The sequence below is a fragment of the Anguilla rostrata genome, chromosome 4 (genome assembly GCF_018555375.3).
Source record: "Anguilla rostrata isolate EN2019 chromosome 4, ASM1855537v3, whole genome shotgun sequence".
Classification (NCBI taxonomy): domain Eukaryota; kingdom Metazoa; phylum Chordata; class Actinopteri; order Anguilliformes; family Anguillidae; genus Anguilla; species Anguilla rostrata.
The window spans coordinates 49,611,089-49,635,579 of NC_057936.1; the positions used below are offsets into that span (position 1 = coordinate 49,611,089).

Sequence of the window (24,491 nt, forward strand, 5' to 3'; positions counted from 1 at the left end):
AATCCGACATGGTTGTGAACCCTTTTCTGTTACCAGTGCATTTCCGACACTTGCTCGAGTGAAATGGACATTAGACATTAAGAGAAAGGATTTCATTACTCAATTGTTAAAGATGTGCATCTTTCACATACATGTCTGAAAACTTCAAAGGTTTATTTAACATGAATGCACGTCACTTTCTTTCAGAATGTATATAAATGTATTTTTCATCAGACAGTACCTATGATAGATCAAACAATTTGGCAGACTCTATAAGCTTCCAACACCGGGTAACACAACACTTGTTTTGAGATTTTACAGGTTCATTAGGAGTTGGATAATCTCAAGAATATAAAATTAAGTTACATCTTTCTTACATGAGATATCCCACAAAACAATAATGCAGCAGAACAACACTGGCAGACTAAAAGCTAGGCACACGAAGGGAACACGGAGGCAACCCAACTCCTCTGAAGAACATTTTGCGCTCCTTCCAAAGACAGCATGCATTTCTAAAGGACTGAATAACAAATGGCCTGAAAGGACAAAGGTCTTGCGAGACCATGGGTCAGCCCCATTTGGTACTCGCAGGTGTGTGTCCCTGCACGGACTCTCCTCTGCTTATCCTACACCCCTCGGGCTCCGTTCACCCGTGAGGGTCCGTGACGGAATTTACACGAAATCGACAGTCAACCAACGTCTCGACGGTGCCGCTTCATTTTTTAGATTCCTTGGCAGCCTTCTTGCCTGAGGGTTTGAGAAGACCCTTCAGAAATCTCCTCTCCACTTTAGACCGTTTCTCCTCTCTCCTGCTGCCAACTTTCTCCGATTTCTTACCATCTCCTTCGGAGGAGCTGGACTTTTTCTCTTCTTTTGGCAGTGCTTCGGACTCCTTACTGGATTTCTTTTCTGGTTTCTCTTCTTTTTCTTGTTTAGGCTTCTTCTCTTTTTCTACCTTCTCCTTTGCCATTCTTTCTTTCTCAGCCTTTTTGTCGGCCCTTACTTTCTCAGCATTCTCCTTTTCCGCCTTCTCCATTGCCAATTTCTCTTTTTCAACCCTTTCTTTCTCTGCCCTTTCCTTTGTGATCCTCTCCTTTTCTGGCTTCTCCTTCTCAGCCTTCTTCTCAGCCCTCTCCTTTTCTGCTCTCTCTTTATCAGCCTTTTCTTTTGCTAATCTCTCCTTTTCTGACTTCTCTTTCTCTGCCTTTTCTTTTGCTAATCTCTCCTTTTCGGACTTCTCTTTCTCCGCCTTTTCCTTCTCAGCCCTCTCTTTCTCCGCCTTTTCTTTTGCTAATCTCTCCTTCTCGGCTCTCTCTTTCTCGGCCTTTTCCTTTTCGGCTCTCTCTTTTTCAGCCTTTTCTTTTGCTAATCTCTCTTTTTCTGCTCTCTCTTTTTCAGCCTTTTCTTTTGCTAATCTCTCCTTCTCTGCTCTCTCTTTCTCGGCCTTCTCTTTCTCAGCTTTCTCCTTTTCTGCTCTCTCTTTCTCCGCCTTCTCTTTTGCTAATCTCTCTTTTTCTGCTCGTTCCTTCTCAGATTTTTCTTTCTCTAATCTCTCCTTTTCTGCTCTTTCTTTCTCAGCCTTCTCTTTTGCTAATCTCTCTTTTTCTACTCGTTCTCTCTCAAATTTTTCTTTCTCTAATCTCTCCCTTTCTGCTCTCTCTTTCTCAGCCTTTTCTTTTGCTAATTGCTCCTTTTCCACTCTCTCCTTCTCGGCCTTCTCCTTCTCAGCTTTCTCCTTTTCCGCTCTCTCTTTCTCTTCCCTCTCCTTCTCTGCTCTCTCTTTCTCTTCCCTCTCTTTCTCCGCTCTCTCTTTCTCTTCCCTCTGTTTATCCGCTCTCTCTTTCTCTGCCCTCTCTTTCTCCGCTCTCTCTTTCTCTTCCCTCTCTTTCTCCGCTCTCTCTTTCTCTTCCCGCTCTTTCTCTGCTCTCTCCCTCTTCTCAGCCTCTTCTCTCTCCCTTGCCTCCCTGAGCTCAGCCTCCAGTTTCTCCTTGGCTTTCTGGACAGCCTCCACCCTCTTAAATTCCAGAGCCCTCGCCGCGCGTCTCTCCTCATCCTCTTTGGCGATCATGGTCCTGACCTCAAACAGGGCCAGCCTGGCTATCTTTTTGGCCTCAATCTTCTCGTGGATCATCCTCAGCTGCTCTTTCAAAGCTTCTTTTAACTTCCTCCCAATTTCTTTTGTGGAGTGCTCTGGGGGTCAAAAACGTTGCTTAACCATCAACGCTGCTGCAGAGAAGGAACTCTTACTGCAAGGCCTGCTAGCAAAATGCAACACAACCGGGTTTGTACTGAAGACAACCAGAGACTACAGGTTAGGAAATGCCAGCAGGCTGAATACTTTCATACTTAAAACCACAATAAACAGACAACGCCAAAACTGCCCAAATTAAAAGGCAGCGAGAACACTGTCGGTGAGGGGTGAGGGTATGCACATGCTAATATTGGTTAATTTTATTCCTTCATAGCAGTGAATTCATATTACTCATTGATACCATGAAACTGTGATAACCCAAGATTTTGTTTTTTGCAGAATGGTTATCATACTCTCACAAACACATGCCGTTAAATACCTAGCAGCAAGCGTCATCAGGCGAAAAAAATATAAAAAAGTAACCTATGCTGTATATCTAGTCTAGAAATGAAATTCATCAGCATTGGTTGAAATGCCATTACAGCTAATCAAGGAGTTCAAAGCAACCGACACTGGTTAGCATGTTAGCTAGTTAGAAATCATACCTGGCGTAACTTTTCATAAAAGTCTGAAGGACCATCTTCGTGATTTGCATGAAAAGGCATACCACGGATGAAAAATTATCATATCCCACCCCTAATCTGAAGCACACCACGAAAGTTTCCAGCCTTGTAACAACGGATAATAAAAGCAATATTCTTGTCTAAATCCTAGACAATAAAACACGCCAGCAATTGAAATAAGAGTTTCCAGCTCGCCAGATAAATTCACTACAGCCGGAAATATGCGTGGCTCACTATTTGAACATTTTTTAAAGAAAATAATGTAATGCAGCTGCAAACAGCAGTTCCAAAGATCAGGCACCTTAGGGACCAGGCCTATAGATTCCATATTACACAACCTACAGCCCTCATACATTATATCACAAGAAAAAACAAACTGCCCAAAAGGTTTGTGAAAAACGAAGATACATTAGCTCGAAAAAGTAATGGCTAGACTATAATTGGTTTAAGGCTGCTATTTGTGAATACATTACAAAATAATTCCCCTCCCCCCCATAAAAACCATTCTGGACTTCATGGCCGTGAATTAAAAGTTGGTTTGCTGTTTGCTGAATTCACCCTTCTACATCCCCAGGCACAGTGCCTTACAACATATCCAAAACTTTATTGCAAGTCTGGCGTTCAGAAAGACGGGATAAAGGGCAAATCATTTACCCGTTTTGTAAAAGTACTAGTGGAATATTTGTGATTAATTGCAGTTTACAGTTATACCCAAAATTAGAACCTCACCTGACTCAACTCCCCTAAACCAGAAGTATGTGGTGGTCCATGTAGCCATTTTGGGAAGCTCAGATAAATAAACAAGTTACTCATCAATAGTTTAGAATCACTTTATTAGTATTGTTCATTAAATAAAAACTGGGGGGAAAAATCACACCTTTAGTCCATTCATCACCACTCTAAGATACAAATGATTATATGTTAAACTTAACAGGCAAAGAAAATGGGAAATGATAAATTATATGAATTAACCTTTAATCCAATAACTGCATCTGGCTCAAATATATTTTGTTTAGTGCACAAGACATGGCTGTTCTTTGCTTTCAGTTGTAAAAACGTGCAAACGGGGGTTCAACATTTGCCAAAAATAAAAAATAAAAACCACATCCCAAGCTAAACTCGCAGCAATCTCAAACTCAGTGCAGAACGCAAACAAAATAAATACCTTTCATAGGTTTTTTCTTATTCACTTCTTCTGGCTCCACCACTGATGTTCTCAAAGAAAAAAGGAAGTTAAAAAAGACCACAGCATCAGTGAACCACAGCATGCTGCATGTCTTCCAAATAGAGGAAGGCTGTCAAGCTGGGGCTGTTAAAAAATATTTTGCCATTTCCACATTTCAGAAATGTGTACAAGCTCACTTTATTCCCCGTTAGAGCCCTGCATGTAGTAAGAGACAGACAAAACATCTGTGCCTTTTCTGAATGCTCAGCGGCAGACACTCTTTGCTTGGCATAAATGCCAAACTGGCCACAGGTATGCAAGCCTCAGTTCAGCAGCTGCCACCATCTGTGGTGAACTTAACAGCAGAGTGAAGGGGTGCACTTATAAAAAAAAAAGAAAGTAGTGGCTATAAATCAGCAGGTAACCCCGAGTGGGTTCCTCCCAACACGGCAGTGAACAGCAGGGCTAACCGTCACACATGGCATAGGCTAATGCGCAGAGCGAGCGGATGCTGACGTGGCCCGGCCTGTTCCCGTGCCACCGTCACACACATTGTTCTCAGGTCTGCCATGTGTTCTGTTTACCAATGGTGGAGACGAGACCAATCCCACGACTGCCGCAGTCCAGCAGGTCAGCTGAGGCAGGAGCTACCAGGCACGTACGTGCACGCACGCACGCACGTCATGTACGCACACGCATGCACACACGCACACAAATTTCTAAATTCCACACCAGGCAGCTTGGAGATAATCCATGCAATCAACGAACACACAACACACAGCTGCAGATGTAAAGATGAGATATTCCACCAGTTTCAACCGTAAGCTTGAGACAGTTATATAAACTATAAACTGCGACATCTTGGTATTCCAGAACAAAACATTGTACAGGCAAGAGACAGTGCAAAAACACAGCAAACTATTTATAGTCAGTAAGTACATTAAAACACATGGCCTCATGGAAATGGAATATACTGAAACTATGGAAAATGTAACTTATTTTCACTTTTGCGTATTGCAAAATAATGCACGGTTTAAAATAAATTGATCATTACATTTTTTTAAAGTCATTACATTTGCAATATATTGCTGTATATTCTATTGCCATGACGATACATATGGCCATGATTATAAGGAAGGAAATTTCCCCCTATTTCTTGGGACCTAAAGCAAACTATGGGTCTAGACCATTAACTGTTAAGCACAAGCTGAATGCCACCATTTTATCCCCAACAGGGAATAAAACTCCCAGATAGGGGGTAAAAAAAGAATCAAGCAAAATACCTTCCAGTTCGACTTTTTTCTTAACTTCAACTGGCGCTGCTTCTTCTATATTGTTTTAAGGGGGAGAAAAGGTTAACTACCAAGAGATTATCAAATTTTCCGCATTTCACCCAGACTGACAAGAGCAAAGCCACACATCTTACCTGTGGCTAGGGATAAAGTATTGTGAGACTCATGATATTCCAGAGTAGTGTGCTTAGATGCCATTTCAGCGTGCCATTCAGCATGCCAATGAGTACTTTTCTGAGCATAAATTCTGAACCAGTGCTTCTGAATAGTTCTTATGCAAGGCTCTCTGATAGTCTACCACAGACAGCATGCACTTTTATTTCATAATACGTATCCAGCACTTGCTGCATATTCCAAATATTTATCATGGTTTCATTTGACACAGATCACTTTAAGTTTGTATTTTCTGGACAAAGTTCCAGAGTTGAACACGCAAGCTGTGCTTTCACAAATGTGACGACTAGTTTTCATTCATGATTCTGATAATTTCACTCGCCAGGCATCAAACCACTTTTAAAAAGTTTTGAGAAAACAAACACACACATACTCCAACCTCAAACAGCAGCATTTAGATGCTCAACAGAGCACTAACCAGACTTGTACCTTTTGGCTTTGTTTTTTGCGGAACAGCGGCTTCTATCGATACATCTTCTGACATGTTTCAAAAGGGAACAAAAAAAGCTGATTAATGTTTCTGCTACGTTTGTAAAAATAAAAAAAAAAGGGAAATCCTACTATACGTGTTATAGTACACACCAGCAGAGAAAAGGAATGTAAGAGAAGTCAGAACTGCACAGAAGCAACGCATGTTCATGCTACAAATCTAGCTTTTACCACAAACAGCATGCACTTCAACTTCTACCAACCAAAATAACCATTTTCCTGCACTGCATCTTCCAAATATTTATCCTGGTTTCATTTGACACTCACAAATCCTTGAAGCTTGTATTTGCTCATGAAAACCCCAGATAAAGATATTATTCTGGCAATATTCATCTAATATTACACTCCCACGGTGGTTTGTGGTTACAAGGCACTTTGGGCTCATCTATGATAAGAAATGAAACCCAGGAAAGTTTCTGGAGGGATGTTCCAACCATTTACAAATCTGTCTTGAAAAGACAATTACTGTTCCTGTGCTTGAACATGTGAATCTGAAGACTAGCCACAGACTTAAAGATGCAGTATGTAAGTTTGCAGAAACGAGAGAGAGATTTTTTTTTTTTAATGTTCCACCCCCTCCCCTTAGCTCTCTCTCCAAAGCCCTGCCCTCAAAACACACGCATGAGCACCCATGTCATCTGAGCAGGCTACTCTAAAGAGGACAAGAGCGTTGAAAAGTAAAGTAGGGAGAGTGAAGCATCATAGCTATAACACTGGCTAAATATATAAGCTAACTCGCTAACACTATCGAGCAATGTCGGCTACGCAGTTTTGGGCGATAACAAATTTCAACAGAAATAGAACAAGCAAACCTGTCCAGGCAGAAATACTGCAAGCTGTGTCACTTTTGAAGCCCGTCAAGTCCTCTCACTGAAAAGCCAAACCGATGTTCACTCGAGTCTTATCTATCGCTTGGTTCAATTCCTTTCTGGCCATAATCTTTTCTTTGACAGTCTTTCTTTTCTTGTTTTTTATCAGTACATGCCACTGTAGTCAAAGGTGGAACTGGTCATTTCATCAAATTTCTCTCTGCCATTCTGTTTTGTTTTCTAGGTTACTAGCTAATGGTATCTCTGACAGAGCAATGAACATGCAACATGATTGACAGGCAGAGAGCTGTCCTCATTGGCCTCCTTGCTGCCCTGGTTGGTTAAGATTCTGCCAGGGTGAAATTTAAAGTGGCTGATTTCAGAGCCTGAGTCCAGATTATTTTCTTAGAGCCTATAATTTATTGGTATCTGTCGGAACATGAAGGAAATTTAACCAAATATCAGCAAAGGTGTTCTAAAAAATACTTACATACTGCACCTTTAAATATGTATTTGCATTTTCCTTATTTAACTCCATTTGCACATACAGAATATAACAAAACAATATATTATTCCACTCTGTAGCCCTGGGTTCTCTTGAAGATGGAATATTGAATGAATGCTGGCAGTGGGGAGCGAGGTGTGCCCACCCTAAACCTTCCCTTGGCCACACTGCAACGCCCCACTGGCAGAGCAATGAGTTCCGTGCTGCCCTGGAGCCAAGCGCGACAGGGGCGAGCAGCTGACATTGGGGGGGGGGGGCCTGGAGCCCCGTGTTTAAAAAGAGCAGCCGCTTAACAGACCTGTGAGTGCAAATAGCAACATCGGAAACCGGACACACGTTTTGTGAAGAGTCATGCATTCCAGACGCCCCTCGTGACAGAGCGGAGCGCTAGGGGCCCGCGGTCGCGCCAGCCGGCCCGCTCCGAGAGACAGCGAACAGGAAACGCAGCGCGACCTGCGCTCCTGATAGCGCCGCAAACAGTCGCTCGCGAGGAATGCAAAGCACGTCGGAGCCTTTCCACCCAACCGCTGATCTCGCACTTTACCAGCCATTTCAGCCATGACCACACAGCCAATGTGCAAAAAAAGCAAGAAAGAAGAAGAAAAAAACTGTGCTTTTCTACTTCACACACACGTGCCATTTTGAAATGCCATTAAACTAGGAGCATTGTTCACTGGGTTAGAAACAACAACAACAAACTTTACGAAGGCAGTCATACAGCATGCACTGTGAAAACTTCTGTAACCTGAACAGTGTACACGTAGTAACCAGAGGGAATTCTAATCAGATTATATTGGAAATGCAACTTTTCATTTTTAAAGACAATTCAGGAAAAAAAATGGGTTACACTAAATTCTACTCTAAGAGTATTTCTTTGCTCATAGGCAACTACTAGGCAACTAGCATATTGGTTTGAACTGCACCAGTAACTACACACTGCATGTTTCTGACAACTTTCTCCTCCCTCAGTCACATGGACATCTACATAAAAAAGCGATTGTGCACAAGGAAAAAGATTACTGTGGAATGCATCACTAGCATACGGATAAATGCCGCCATTTTCACTTGCCCTGGGCAAGAAAAACTTCACCTAAAGAGCATCTGTTGTTGAATCTGAAAGCTTGGTTCAATATCGACATGTGATAGAGACTCAGACTGAATGACACTTAAAGATAACCTGTTAGACAGGTCTATCTGATACACCAGATTGCTGGGCTTTGAGTAGGAGTTGATGGGCATAACAGAAATATGGGGTTCAGGCAAGATTCACTGGAAATGTTTTTTGTTCCCCTCAAAAAAAAAAAAAAAAAAAAAAAGTCCTACAGAATTTTGTCAACGCCATATCCTCCACAATATCAAGGAAAATGACACTTTGAGAAAAATAGTCGTATGTCTAGGCAGCTATTTGTTTAACATTGCCTACAAGTAGCCATTATCTAAAAAATAATAATAATAACTAGAATTTTCTACATTTCTCAAATAAATTACTGCATATTAGTGCACAGGAGCTGCATACACGTTCATCCACAAGTTCATGCACCAGTCAATCTTCATCCTTTCCATGCAGCTAAACCTAATGCAGACAAGAGAAGCACTCAAACTGTTCCACTACACAGAGTTAGTGTTTCCAGGAAAAGGAACTATAATAAAAAATAGCACTGCCTGAAGCAGAGGTCCACTATTGTGTCCCACACCCACCAGATATTCATTTTTGGATAAAACTGTTAGCCAATACTTTTAGCCATGGCCCAGCCTTCAATACACTTGTGTGAAAAACCCAAACTGAAAACTACACTCTAAATTAATTCTGTGTTTGAACTGAAATAGAATATTTAAGAAAAATTGTTTTAAGCCCATATTTACCTCATTTCTTGCTCATGAATAAGTGTTAATGACTCAAAAATTCCATAGATACTGAATAGTAGAGAAACACACTTTGTTAAGTAATGAATGGGACATGACTCACAACATTTCATATTTCATATATAACATATCAAAAACATAGTTGTGAGAAGATATTAAAATCTGTGTTACTCTGCAAACATATTAAAAACCATGACTATGTTTTTTAAAAAAAAGGTAAAATAGAAATAATGATAATAATGTTGAGTACTGGCACATCCCTATCTATTAAAAATGCCCAAATGTTAGATGCGGTAACAATCCTAATAATCTTTTTTTTAGTGCTGTACTGTGCCCTTTTGCCATTAGTCAGCATAATACTGTATAACATGCAGCACAGTTAGAATAGTGAAAGGAATCATTGCGGCTAACATGTAGGAGCATTAGGTAAGAGCATGTTTATATCATAGCAGTTCTATATTCCTAGGCATTGGGGTAGATTGTGCAAACAACTGCACGTATCAAGGAAAAGCAGTAAATACATTAAAGACTGTACACTCAGCATTTACACCAGTGTGTAAAGCGTTTGATATTCCCGATGGGAACGTCCACCATGGGAATCTTGTGATCTTGTGAAGTGTGTCCCTCATTTCACACATTCCTTCAAATGTTCTTAACAAGGAACATTGCTGAACATTTTGCTTCTTCAAATCTTTCCTTGAAGACAAGCTGACACAGGGGCAAATTAGTCAACTGGTCTTTCTTTTTTTTTTCCCTGGTGGGCCGTTGTATGGATTGTGGGGGGGTGGGGGGAGGATATTGCTATTGATTTTGCAAGTCTAAAATCACACCCTGAACCCCATCGTTCTGTGACGTACCAGCAACATCCTCCTCGGCCGCTTCGCTCTCTTCGTCTTCCACTTTCTCGAAAGGAGTTATTACGTCATAGAGAAACGTGAGGAATCCGTAAAACCAATCAGAGCCTTCCTCAGCTAAGATATCAAGGACTTCCTCAAGGGAATCTGAATTTTCATTACTGCCATCTTTGGTCAGGCCTACACAGACAGGAGAAAAATAAGGAAGGAAGGAGGGAGAGGGAGAGAAAGAGAGAGAGCGAGAGAAGGGAGGCAGTAATGCAGGAAAGCAGGAATGTTAAACGTTTCAAGCCAGGTAAGGTGTAAAAAAGCAGCTAGCAGTGGCTGAGGTCAAAGAAGTCAGACAATCCCTCAACACCAACTGAGAGGCAGAATAAATAAGGTAGAGCGAAAGGAATGTCAGAAGACAGAAGAGGTTCTTCAGAGAGGCGTGCAGTAAGGAAGTAGCCAGGCTGTATGCAATATGCAACACAACCTAAGGCTATGCTATTGTACTGCAATAATCCTGCCACTGCTGGCACAAGACATACTGGGAGTGCCCACACAGCCTGTTCACCAGCCACTGTGACCGAGAGCTTATTTTCTTTTGATGGCAAAAGGAGTGTACAGCAGTGTACTGTATGTCAATATATGTGTGGTTCATGAAGGCATACTCATATACCATTTGAAACCTGTGCTGGTAATTAATTTTATTTTTATGGTATGCAATAATATTTACATTATAAAAGTCACACTGCATTAATTTTTAAACCAGGCACTGGTATAAACACATTCGCGCTACTTTATTTGTAATAGATTGCCTCGACCTTCTCTTTATATGTACGCATGCATATTTAATAAGGCAAAACAGCAATTTTAAGTTGGGGGCCTTAATGGATCGAAAGTAAACTGAAGTCAGTCATGCAAACACTAAATAGAAATGTTCTTTTCCAAACACCACACCCATCCACACGCAAACAAGCATGTAATAAATGCACTTGCCTAGAAGCACTTTGGCATCCTCCACATCAAAGTCACCATCGCCATCAGCATCGTAGGCTCCCAGTTTACCTATAAGAGGACTGTCCGTTAGTGATGTCACCAAGCTGAGGGCATCGCCCTGCATCATGTGCCAGCTTTGCTCTGCCGAGCCTGAGGCTTTCCTCAATAATTAAAACATAAACATTTTACACCAACATCATTGGTAGGCCATGTTGATATTACAGGATATATGCAAAGGCACAATGCTGGCAGCTAAACACATAATACCTAAATTCTACACACCATTCCTTGTATTGGCTTTGACATTTATCATGAAGAATAATGGGCTTTCAGAACTGCCGAGCACACTAGAGTGCTTTCAAGGTCTTTACCTGTTATTTTGGGACTTGCATTGAAGTAACTACAATCTGACACCTCATAGTGACCTTGTTCTTGGATTTGTATCTGGTTATTAATAGTCCTGAAAAGCCGTAAAATGGTAGGCCTATAACGGCACATGAGTTTCATTAATCTGGTCTTCAGCAGAATGCTCAAAAAGACGAGCATTTTAGAAAGTAAGATGAAAGTACTTATGTTTACATACACAGAGAGGATTTGAAAATCATTTCGTTTGGATAAACCAGGTTTTAACCAGACTAACTTTCACATAAGCCTATCTTCAAATAACTCATTTTCTGCTTCTGCCTATCTGAGAATAAGGGAAATGTGGAGGAGATTAATGTCTAAAGTCAAAGGACCATTATTTTATTACAAAACAACAGCGTTTTACTACTAGCATGATTGCTAATGTGTTTCTCAGAAAAGCGTGTTGACTGAGCCCATACCTTGTAATACCTCTGAAATGTTATAACGGAACTCCTTTGCCCTGGCTGCATGCAAGATTAAGACAAGATAAAGACACGAGAATCAGTGGTGTTTAAACAGAGGTGATCATGTTTATTAAGACATTATTCATGCAAATTAAAGGCCAGGCTACATTAAGACTACCAGATCATGGGAAATTTAACTGCTTTTCACATGCACAAGAAATGAAAGGAAATGAAGTGTCCAAAAATGGTGAAACTGATTGCGAGGAATGGATTCCAGTGCAAGTTGTGCACTTTCCATTTCCTTATTAGCGACCGCTTGGTCCCCACAACGAAATGAAAGAGTTAAGTTCAACAGTGGCTCAAAGGAGATATCAAAAGTGATCTATGAAGACAAGACACTCAAAGGATCTGACCCAGTTTCACTGAATCTCTGTGCAGCTGGTAGAGAGCTGGTAGCGTCAATGCGAAAGACTTACCCAGCACGTCATCATAGTCGACGAGCTCGAACCATACCACGGCCACAGAGGTCCAGACGCCCAGCAGAGCCAGAACCATGAACCAGGTAAAGAACGAGTGTCCCGAGCCTCCCTCTCCCTTCCCATTCTTGCTCGCAGACGGCGGCTTCGAATCTACGGAAAGACAGGAAAACGGTAAGTGGGGGAGGGGAGAAAACACTGAAGCAGAAACAGACTAAGGCCTTTTGGCAGATAAGGGGGTTTCACTACAAGTTTTGATAGTTATGCAAGTATTACATGTGCCAAAGGGAGATTCGATGCAGGGTTTTCTCAAACAGGTTCAAAACTAAGACTGAACAGTTGCATGAGAGTAGCTATTCCAGTCTACAGTGTTTCTCTCCTCCCATTCCCCCATTTCTAACTTGGCATACATCTGAAACCAATATTTTTGCAATGTATAGACCAATACATAGACATTAAAAACAAATTAATTACTAATTCATTAAAACAATGCAGATGGAGACAGCCAGTGGGCTCAAAAGGGCAGAACTTTCTGCTAGTAGACACTGGCTTGTTTAACAGGTGGGGGTAAGGTCAAAAACAAAGACAGAAATGCTGCTGACGGTCTGCACATGTCCATGTAAGCAGTTATAAATTTAAAATATCACAGCACTGTGAGATTTTCCTCCTTGTCTTTCATTTTTCTTTTTGAGAAACAAGGGGTTAAAAGGGAACAGGACTAGGAAATCAACCCCAAACATTAAATTATTAAAATTTCCATGGAAAAGTTCTTCTGCGTTAACAGTCTTCTACGCACTAAATCTGAGCCGATTTGAACCGGCCTGTGTGAGGGGTTGGAGACTAACCAAAGGCATTTTACCACGCCCCCTGTAACAGCAGTACTACTTTCACATTGCCTTTGAGGCCTTTCACAAAGTGTAGCCTATACATTTTTTAAATAACACAACTTAAGAGGAACAGTCACATGCTGTTAGTATTAAACCCAGGATATAAATAAGCGCATGTGTGACAGAATGCATACAGCAATCAGTGGTGTGACAACACATTAACGTCGGTCTGGGGGAATGGCCATTAACGTCCAACACTGGCGTGAGCCTTTATTGTCCATTATTGTTAAGTCAAACCTTGACCTTTTGGCGAGGTTTTAAAAATGGCGACATTTTACATCCAAAGTTTAATCTAACATATTGAAACTTCAATGTATAAGATTGCTGAACAGCACACTGTCTTAAAACTTTTATTCTTACTCGACTTGAAAATCATTAATCATCGACAAAGCAAACCACTGCATTTTGTGTAAGAAAATGGCAAACTAAAAACGGCACAAAAAACAAAGAAACTTTTTAAAAAAATTTCTTTCACTCTACAAAGGCCACGAGGCACACGAGTTAGGTAACCTTCCAGATATTTCCCAGCTGCTGAGAAAAGAACAGTGTGTGCACTGACTCTGCAGACTCTGTTACAGCAATCGCACTGCTAAAGCTATAGATGGCAGCAAACACGACACATTTCAAATGAGAGCTCTGGAAAAAGTCAGTTACATTAAAAATTTGGCTTATAAATAAGAGCACATCTGAACACAGGAATAAAAGGAGAAGAGTCTGCCCTTTCACTGCAAAAATGTGCAACATTCCTGGTGGAAACGCTTGCAAATTCAGACGCACAAACACCACAGCCCCTGCTAATGTCAAGAAACCCCAAGCCTTAGAAATAGACTACATATGAAAGGCTGAATTATACTGCAAAACGATGACAATTTCAATAGAATGCATTAAAATATTATATATAAAAACAGCACTACAAAATATAGAACTGACTCTTCAGTTCAGGCCTTAAACAAACAACCAAAAAAAAAAAAGGTTTCAAGACTCCTACTGAAGTTCAGACACAACAAACGAAAGAACAACTGGTTCCACGTAGCCTAATCACAGACAGGAAACAATCATTAAACCTGCCCTGTGACCTTCCCTAAAACACTCTCCAATCACCGCTATCCTGCAAAAAGCACACATTGCCACATACTGCATGTTCAGGGAGATCTTCCAAGACATAAATCATTTCAGAGCGAAGCACAAGGGGAGAAAAACATTTTTTTAAGCCTTTGCAAGGACGCCCTGGAAACAGAATTCTTTCATTTCGGCATTAATGGTTCCAGCGTCCTACCCGACTCAGCCATGCTGTTGGATTCTGTGCAAGGGTCTCCCATCCGTACGCTATCTGAGGGCCAGCGGAGAGTCTACAAAGAGCGAGATTTCCCCCGTTTCTGTCCCAAAAGCCCGGGTGCGCAACAGCTGTCCGAGGTTCTCTCGCAGCTAACTCAGCTAGAACTCGATACAGGACCTGCCCTGCTTGCCCCGAGGAGTATTTTTAGAGCAGCCCACTAAACCGGCCAAACAAATTCAAGCACTCATATGGAAACTCGCTTTCACTCAGTCAGCCCGCAGTCCCCGTGCCTGATAGGACAGGGGGGAAGAAGCCCCCAGCGCTTAAAAAGAAAGCCCAGCCTCCTCGGATCTCTCCACCGACAGCAGCGGGGGAGAAGACGACAAAAGGCGTGCCGTTTACACGGGCATTTTCAAAGACGTGTTTTTCCCCTTGCGTCGGTGTGGACTGCCACATCTCTTTAAAGTTAATATACGCGAATAAAATCCCAAATTACACTGCTGTCACCAGCATTGTGCCATCCGACTCCATACACAAACAGCTCTGCGCAGCTTATTTTGCCATCTGTGTATTCTCCATTGTGCTCCACAGATGTTATGCAGTTTGCCGTTTTAAATAGCTAACCGCTCCACTAGGATAGCCATTTCAGTCAAGCTTTATGTCGCCCGTGTGACCTTTCACGTTTCCTGTTTCTGTGAATAGGTACCTGGTGAATGGGGCTGGTTGAAAGGGCATCTTTTGGGTGCTGAGAGAAAACAGGGGCATCCCGAGATGTTTCCCATACAGGTATAGTGCCCACAGCTCCCTCAGTAAAAGCCAAATAAATAACAACAGCTCAGTCGGAAATGTAGCCTAGAAAAAGACTCTCAGCTGTTCAACTGGCCTCTCAGAGGCATTTCAAACATAATGGACCATATAAGAGAAACAGCCTTCCACAATTCCAGAATAGCACCAACAACAAAAAAACCAACGTTATAAAACCACCAATCACATGGATTTACATTGGTGCAGCCAATAGTATCATTTGGTGTTGCCACGTGCCTTTTTTTGTCGAGAAAAAAACCCATGATTATTCATTTGCATGCCCTATTTCCTAGTGCTTAAACAAAAAACTGTACTGCAGCCTGATAGAGACACACAGCCACCTCCTCCTTACGAGCTTGTTTATTCATTCTTTCAGACTACTGGCAAAGACAGGACAAGGCTTCAATTTAGTAAATCACTGAAACATATTAAAAACAAACATACCTCAAATTGTCAAATGATGTAGCCTAAGGGAAGAGATCACATCCCCATTTCACAGACGCCTGTGGGACACCAGATCTGGCTATGCCATCTATTTATATTACTGTAATGCTGAAGGTGACGTAGACTTCTCTAAGGAGGAATATGAACACTAACACAAGTAGAACTGAACCATTTTGACAACGGGGCCCTGTACAATCCCAGCCACACGGCAATTTAGAGGGTATGGTGACAACAGAAACTAAGTCGAATGAAAACTAAGTAGGCTATGTCCTCACACAAAACAGCCCTTGCCCACAGCTCAAATTATGATAGCTTGAGTACACAGCTTCCAAAAGGGAGGATTCTAAATCTCAAATTAGATGCATTAAATGCATTAAATTTAAGTGCATTAAATCTTGTTTTTCTGTAGTAGGCTATGTTTACACCCCAGCCATATCTAAAAATCTGGAGATTCGCAAACCCCTTGCAGGTGACCAGCAAGTTTTAATTCACCCTCAAATAGGCCTAGTCATAACTGCATGGTGACAGTGATGGCATTACTCTCAGTGAAACACACTGCATCTGCCAAAGGATCCGGTTATTTCTTTACGATTACACCAACAATATCCTGAAATTTTGAATTACAATTGGACTTGCTATTAGTATGAAAGCCACAGGAGCCTTTAAGACTTCCAAGAAGCTGAGTCATCAGCTTCAAATGCAATGTTGCACATAACTTAGAATTCTGATAACGGTCATCACCTAAACGAGAACTGCAGCCTGTGCCTGTTAGAGTCATGTTATGTGGTTTGCTTAAACCATGCGCTCGGCAGTTACAAAACCGTAACTGCAAGATGGCTAAAGATTAAGCCTGGAACACTTGAATCTGCATGCTACACGCAGGCCGAGAGCAAAGATTCTCATAGAAATGACAATTCAGAAAAGATTCAACCAACTGGACAACTGCAAACAAGATGGTAATGGCCAGGTTTAACAACAGTACAGCAATGACAACTGAACTGAAAACAAGAGTACTGCAATATCATTCTTTACTAGGAAGTAAACCTCTACCAAACCTCTACTACAGTTAGTCACAAGAGCATGAGTAAAACTGACTTACTAAGGATTAGCAATGAGTTTACCTCACAGAAATATTTAGTGATGCATTATGATATGATCATGTGTTGAGAATGTTCATTACAATAATTGCAGGCACTTAAACATAATTTTGAAAGCAATGGCTTGATGAAATTAAACCTGCTTTGCAAAAAGCAACATGCATCCTCAGATTAGTTACAAACAAACCTCACCACCGCAAAAGGAGAAATGCTCAATTCACAGCAAGCAAAACTTCCGCAGACCAGATCAGTGCTGCAAAGCAATTACATTCTGAAGCTGACACTCTCTCTGGAAAGCCCCAACATAAAACACATGTAGGACCAGCTCCATTTGAAACGGCCTCCGAGCCTTTGCTGCAGAGCAGCCCTAGTGCACGCAACATGCAAACTCATTTTTAAAACACGGTTGTAGACGGAAAACTGCAAAAAGCACTAAATATTCACACACAAGTCACAACAAAGTGTTTCAGTCCTTTACCAACTGCCGTCTTCAGCCAGTGAGAGGATGTGAGCTGAAAAAAGCAGTTCCGATTTAAAGATTCAGATTTAAAACACCAGAGTTACCACACAAAAATGTGCAGCAGCATAAGCCTTCTATAGGGAAACTTTACAAAGACACTGAGAATGAGACATATTTCAGCACAGTCAAACACAATATGAGATCATCTATGAAACCATCATGACTGGATATAAATATATACAGAGCCATACACACGCGCACACACAAAACATAATGTATAAGCAGTGTGGATTTAAAGTATTTTTAAAGTCTCAAAACTCAGAATGGCTTCAACAGTCAATGGCCAAGACAATGAACATAGAGATGGTGGGAAATCTATATTTATGTCACAAGATCTATTGGTTAATGTGGACAGGATATTCTGAAATATCACAACACCGTCTGAAACACATGATAGAGAAGATTTCCCCCCCCCCCCCCCTTTAGTCTGAATCGGTAGCAAACTTGTAGGACATCAGAGAACAGCAGAGGCAGTGGCAGTCAACATTTTCTTACCACCCCCCCCCCCCCCCTCTTTGATAAAATTTCTCGTGGGGTTTTCAACTTAAAACATTGCCACATAAACTTCAAAAAATATTCATACAAATAAATAAACTATCCAATCCCATTTCATAGTAAAGCATGGCCTGTACTTTTTGGATACCTGCCAAAAATTTCACCTCAAGAAAAAACATTATCTTGCCTACAATGCAAACACATGTTTACATAGCCGAATTGTATGTTCTTTAAAATAAATACATGCAAACGTCTATATCAGTTCACTCTGTAGGTACCTCCATAACGTCACGTTTAAGAAACAACGACTACGAAGGCCACGTGTAACCACTCCCACATTCGCAATTTTTTGACACGTGAGCACAAAATAGACCGTAGAGCACAGTTGGCTTACCTAGCTGCAATTTAAACATTAGACGTGATGATCTTGCCGACGGTGCATAAGGGGGGGAAAATAGTAACTACGCGAGAATAGTAAACCACGATTTCCTTAAAAGTGACGGGTAATGATATGAGCAATAGGCTGTGCCCTGTGATATCACAGCCGCAATTCATGGCGTATCCTACTTTCATTAAAATGTGAAAGGAGTCAGGACCTTTCGCTTCTTCAACGGGTCTCGTTTTTTAATTCACAAGGAATTGCACGGTAACATCCAATTTGGATCAAGATGGAACTCAGTAAAGTCGTGGTGTGAACATAAAATATGTTTAACTGGTCACTGCAGCCACGGTTACATATTTTGTTGCATTCGCGTCATTTTTAAAGGTAGACTAATGTGTGTAACCGATGACTTATCGATACTAGCTAGCGACATACTCATTCTGATGACAGTCTACACTACATCTCTTTAACAGTACTGGTTGTTTTCAGATATTTACTTCCCCTTGATGCGTTTTGATGGATAAACAATTTGCAAGAATTACTCGCATGAAACACTTGCAGGCCGATTAACTTTCACAGGGTAGGCCTGCGCTGTTATCAAAGGTTGGGTACCGCATAAGAGTATGCTATCAAAAGTAGCTTGCCACCTACCTTTTTTCACACTTCCTTTTGCGTTCTTCTTCTGAGCCATTGCCGTTAAATTACGTGCGATTCACTCTAAAGTAAATATGTTGAATTTAATTATTCGATATAGTCCCCTCCAATCCAGCACTAAGGAATCCTAGAGAAATCAAATCCCAATGGCCTCATAAACCAAAATCCATAGCAACGCGTACACTTTTGAGTGATTTTCAATTCCTCCAGTCCAAAACATAGGCAGACTATCTAGGCGGAGAAAAGGGAAGTTTAATCCAATCGCTATCTAGAGGTGGTTGCCTTATTCAATCGTGTGGATGCCCACATGTTAGCACCGCCTTCAAATCGCATTTTTGCCAGCACTGGAACGTGGCAAAATGGAAGATATCTTTCATCGCGAGAACTCGGCGGTCGAGTTTTCGCCTAATATTTAATTGAGACTATAAAATGGTTACGCAAGCATTACGTTGACACGACGATAGTATGTAATTTATTTGTTGTTGATGTTAGTTCTATCCTAGCAAGTTCAAATTTTGATGTGCTCTAAAAAACAGCACCACACGCTGCGCAGGACTGCAACACTTCAGCGAAAATATTATTGAATAAGCTACTGTACACTGTAGAAAAGGCGACGTGCGCACTTTTTATTCTGGCAACTGAACTGAACGCACGCATAGCTAGCAGATACTGGCTTGTATATCTGTCTGCCGCTGTTATAGAAATATAATTAGATAGAACATCGTTATGTGTATCATTTATAGTTTTTCAATTGTTTATTAATGAAAATGATATAATTTTGTATCAGACATTTGTTTTACATTGATTAAATAGTTTTCATTTGGTTAATATGACATACATAGAGGGCTACATATATTGTGTAAGCATGATGGCGTCATGTATGTTCTGCAATTTAATAACCACCTATATGTCGGTCAGAGACAGCGATATTTTATTCGGTTAAATATTTTATTTATGATCCTTGGAAATCTGTATGTGAAGCCCCCATCCCTTTCGCTGTGAATCAACGCCATAGGAACTGGTGAGCTATTAGGGTTTCACCACTGCCGCTATATTGGTGTTTAATAATAATTAATGATCAGTTTCTATCTGAATCAGTGTGTCAGGTGAGAAGAATATGCAGATTGTTTCCTAATTGTGCATGTTACATTATGTCACTGAGCTTATTTTTTTCACCACTGAATACGTTCAACCCAGAAGAGACAATTAACCTAAAAATTGTTGTATTTTGCAAGAATCTTGCAAAAGTTGTAGGTTTGAATGGATAAAAGAAAATGGACCATCACATTACTACCACCAAGTAATAGAATTTGTTATCACTGTTTCCATTTAGACAGTGAGAGCTGACCACTCTGAATATGGAATCATTTTCAAAGTAACAGAAGTTACTTGCATATATTCAGTTAATTGCCAAGCACATTTATCTTTCTGTATTTCAACTTTATTGTTTGCAAAGAAACTCATGCAATGCGGGTAAAGTAAAAGATTCAATATACATGCATTTTTTCCATTAAAAAACAATTAAAAATGTAATGAAATCTCTTGAAATGATGGAGTGCATCAAAAAGAAAATGAGTGGATTAACAAGGATATTCAGTTATGAAGGTAGAGGCAGAAACACCTGAATGAACATCATTTTAGTCAGGGTGAATATCTAGGTAGCTCACCTCTTAGTGCTAATCACAGGAGGCTGAACAACATGTGGCCATGGAGATGCCTCTTCTCTCCCCCTGGTGCAAGACTCCTCAATGACAACCACATCTCCTATCTCAGCAGAATGGCTGAGGAGGTTGTTGCCATGTTAAATCAATCCAGAGCTGTGCATTTTTAGATCAGTGAACTGGAGGACAGGGAGTGTGCATGTCCTGTTTGTGGCTGACCTCCTCTTTACGCTTTAAACTATGACCTTTTTTTTTTTTTTTACTCATGGAGGATATTCAAATTTTCATCCTGTATTCAACCAACTAGTGAATCTTAGGGAATATCATAGCATCATAGTATTCATCAATGGTTCTATTAAACCAGCATTTTAAAGCAAGACTTTATATTACCATTGCATTTAAAAAGCTTGTTATCTTGATTAAATTTAAGCATTACAAAATTAATTGAGTAATATTGCACAAATTGTATTGGAATTATTTTTGGGATGTGGAATTCATACGATATATTTGGTGCAATGTTTGTGTTCTCAGACAGTTTCCTGGGACTAGGGATAGCCATCAGTAGCTATTTTTATTTGTGAGACTAAATCAATAAATTTATTTTTTAAAAATATAAATATATTTGAATGAATTGACTTATATAAAGAGCAGTCTTCTGTTCAATTTTCCAATGATTGTTTTAGAAAATCATTAATATACAGTGTATTATTTAAATTGGGTCATTTTAATGTTATAAATTTCACCAGCAGGGGGCAATCAATGCAAAAACTTAAGGATGGGAAAGATTTATTTATTAAGGTATTTGTTTAATTATTTACTTATTTTAGCTTACCTATCTTGTGAAGTGATATTGATCTACAACGGAAACACAGAAACGAGGTCAAAAGGACACCGAGGAGCAAAGAAGATTGTCATTAGAGCTCATGAGAAGCCCAGGGTAGCAAATCTGATATGGGCTGCAAACACTCATTTTTTTTAATTCTACGTATATTTCTTTTTTCTGTAATTGTTCACATTGCTCCTTCTAACGGATAATCTGAAAAAAGCTAAATAAACAGAATGTAAAGGTATATACTTTAAAATGCTACTTTTATCGGCTGAAATTTCACACAAAACAAAAAAGGTATATTGGAGTTTACAGTGTGCACTGAGAAATTCTCATATTTCATCAATGCAAAAAGGATGTTTATCTTTTTTTGCATTTTGGAGTAATTTTGGAGTATTGTGAAACAATATTTAACCGGCTTTCACTTCACCAACCAATCATGGAGTAATTTATATTATACTTAAGGCTGATCATTGGAGAAAATATACAAATATGCTCATTATGCAAATGCGCAGCTGCTGCTGTTTCTACTACTACTACGACAAATTTTACTACGATGACTACTACTTCTACTACTACTACTACTACTACTATTAATAATAATAATAATAATAATAATAATAATAATAATAATAATAATAATGATAATAATAATAATCAGAAGAAGAAATGTATCATTAATTGCTTAAATGTTATAAGATACTTCTTTTTTGTTGGATGAGCGGGCTTCACATGTACTGAAAAATGTACGTGGTCATCACAACCACAAGGGGGCGACTTCTGAATTTAATAAAAATGAAACAAAAAGGGCAACAGGCCTTGAGCGTAATTCGCAATTCCACTATTAATGTCACATCCTGTGAGTTTTCATAGATTTCAGCTCAAAACGACATGCTGGTTTGACACCGTCCAAGTTTTTCCTCCAAAGACAAGCATAAGCACATTCTGTGAAGGAAATCGTATATCACTATTCACTTTTATACCAAAACAAATTCATGTCAGCGCTATAAAAAATACACTGTATTGTTGAGACACATAGCTATAGTAAATCGTTGCATAATTGTAAAATAATTTGCGACTAAACTACAATACATATCATGAAAGCATAGAGACTTTTTATAAGCCCCCTGATTATATGATTGCACAGTAAATAATACATTTTATCTCATTCCGGATGTAGGGCTTGGCAAATAATTGGTAGGTTAGGACTATATTCTCTTTACAGCACAGCTACGACTGTGGTTCCACTTGTGAGAGCTTCTGTTGGCTGTGCAATTACAATTGTTGTTTGTTGTCGTTGTTGTTGTTGTTGTTGTTGTTGTTGTTGTTGTTGTTGTTATTATTATTATTATTAGTTGTAGTAGTAGTAGAAAATTCAGAATATGGAATTTTTATAATAATTTTACAATAATGCAATTTAATGTTCACTCTCAATTCCTTCTCAAGACCCGTTTATGAACAAACTATATTACCCCCCCCAAAAAAAAAAAATAAATAAATAAATAAATAAAATAAAATTAAATAAATAAAGAAATAAAAATATATATAAAAAAATAATTAATAAATAAATGAAATAATTAGATACATAAATAAATAAGCTTCGAAAACCCGCACATAAATACCATACATCTCATCAGTTTACGACAAAAAGTGCACAGAACTGTAGATCAACCATCAAAAGCTACACAGTCCCAAAAAGAACACTGGCCACATTTCCGTCGATTATGGCGCTTGTGGTTAAGGGTTAAAATAGTCACTCCCAACAAGCGTCAGGCGCGCTCCTCCGAATATCAAGGCCATTCAAGTTTCACTGCGGAGACAAGCTACACATTAACCTAAAAAGCACAACTGAGCTTGAATCAGGCGACAAGTCGCGTTACACATTCAGTTCAACAGAAATTGAAGTGGTCTCTTTATCCTCTTAAGAGACATGCACGCGGGGAGACTAATGATTCGGATTTGTGTTATTACAGAAATGTATTAATATTAACTTGAGACTTTCGCGCGCCGCTGTATGCATGGGGTACCAAGAGTATTTGTATTTTTGAGCCCTGTTTTATTTACGCTTGGAAATCGGACCACTCCTGCTGCCCTTATTTGCCGGCTGTGGACTATTCTGTCTTTGAAAGATTGCGTTTTTTCAGTTTTAAAGGGAAAATGGGTTGTTGCACAGGTCGATGCACGCTGATCTTTCTATGCACTTTACAGCTGGTGAGTACATTGCTTGTATTATTGGTAGCTATCTTCTCTGAAGGGAAATGACTTACGCAAATACAGCCTACGCCGATTCTTATTGTCTTTTGAACGGCGCTGGTGCCGTTATATTGCACATAGGCGATAATTATCTGGTAAGAATGGTCAGGTATATCATTGTCTTTCAGTGGTACTGTTCCGCTGATCGTCTGCTAGAAGTAATAGTACTCTATAGCAGTAAGGAAATACTGAGTGTCGTACGAAGGGGCGCGTAATTTGTGCCAAAGATAAAAGGCTGGTTAACTTTGACCATAAAATATTTTCCCTACACATTTCCCTATCAGCACTCTAGGTGACATGCCCTTTGCCAGCGCTTCTTTGGGGACGTTCAGTTAATTAACCAATTAAATAATGTTATTAGCTTATCATTGTTCAATTATTTTACTTTTCTTTCTGTCCATGAGTGTGCAACTGTGAAACAACACCCCATTCTAGCATTCTAGAGTTGTTTTATGTTAGTTAGATGGTTTAGCAACGTATTGAAACGATTCAATATGTGGCGAAATATATTTAACATCCCTGGTTTGCGGTGTGTTTCAAATGTGTTATCAGTGGCTAACCAACTGTGGGAAATCATCGAAATTATTAGCCTACTCTGTTGATCCAGTAACGAACACGAATGGCTAAATAATATATGCATTCTATTTTTCGTAGTTTGTCAAGATTTCACCTGAGCTATAGCCTAGTCTGACTGTTTTCACATTTCCCTGGTGAATGCTTGCATGTATGTTGGCTATAAGTCTCATGTTTGATAATACATTGGTAATTTGTGATTTATGTTAGCTGATTTTTCAGTCTGTAGGCTGTTTCATCCTTTCCATCACAGAAAGCCTACATCTTTCAGCACCTGAAAAATATTTCGTTTTAAAGCACTGGTGATTAACCCATTAGTCTCAACTTGTTGGCACTGTCGTTAAATCTGGCAGTAATTTTTGTCTCTTTTAATGTTATTTAGATATTTTGGATTTGCACAAAAAAAAAAAAAAACATTCTTGCACGAAAAGTTTGACACGAAAGATAAGAGTACACAAAGAGACCATGC

The 24,491-nt window shown here is 39.8% G+C and overlaps 2 protein-coding genes across 22 annotated transcripts in view; one reads left to right on the forward strand and one right to left on the reverse strand.

The window, feature by feature from the left end:
- unm_hu7910 (un-named hu7910) overlaps positions 1-19,030 on the reverse strand; it is a 56,083-nt gene extending 37,053 nt beyond the window's left edge. For 2 of the 16 annotated variants that reach the window (XM_064332976.1, XM_064332974.1), the window contains exons 1-4: positions 14,314-14,619; positions 12,151-12,303; positions 11,690-11,734; positions 10,866-10,934 (exon numbers count right to left, since the gene is read on the reverse strand). In XM_064332976.1, coding sequence (XP_064189046.1) covers positions 10,866-10,934; positions 11,690-11,734; positions 12,151-12,303; positions 14,314-14,356 — 310 coding nt within the window. In that variant the 5' untranslated portion in view covers positions 14,357-14,619. Of the gene's footprint in view, positions 1-134; positions 2,170-3,898; positions 3,941-5,181; positions 5,227-5,793; positions 5,842-9,887; positions 10,065-10,865; positions 10,935-11,689; positions 11,735-12,150; positions 12,304-14,313; positions 15,263-18,706 lie in introns of those variants that run through there. The other 14 variants (XM_064332973.1, XM_064332969.1, XM_064332972.1 and 11 more) reach the window with 12 other exon arrangements.
- Positions 19,031-22,986: 3,956 nt separating this feature from the next.
- The window catches only part of LOC135253558 (sodium/potassium-transporting ATPase subunit beta-1-interacting protein 3), an 89,074-nt gene continuing 87,569 nt past the window's right edge, over positions 22,987-24,491 (forward strand). For 5 of the 6 annotated variants that reach the window (XR_010329650.1, XM_064332989.1, XM_064332985.1 and 2 more), the window contains exon 1: positions 22,988-23,407. Coding sequence is in view for 5 of the 6 variants with exons in the window: in XM_064332989.1 (XP_064189059.1) it covers positions 23,354-23,407 (54 nt within the window). In the remaining variant the exon portion in view is untranslated. Of the gene's footprint in view, positions 23,408-24,491 lie in introns of all 6 variants that reach the window. The other variant, XM_064332990.1, reaches the window with a different exon arrangement.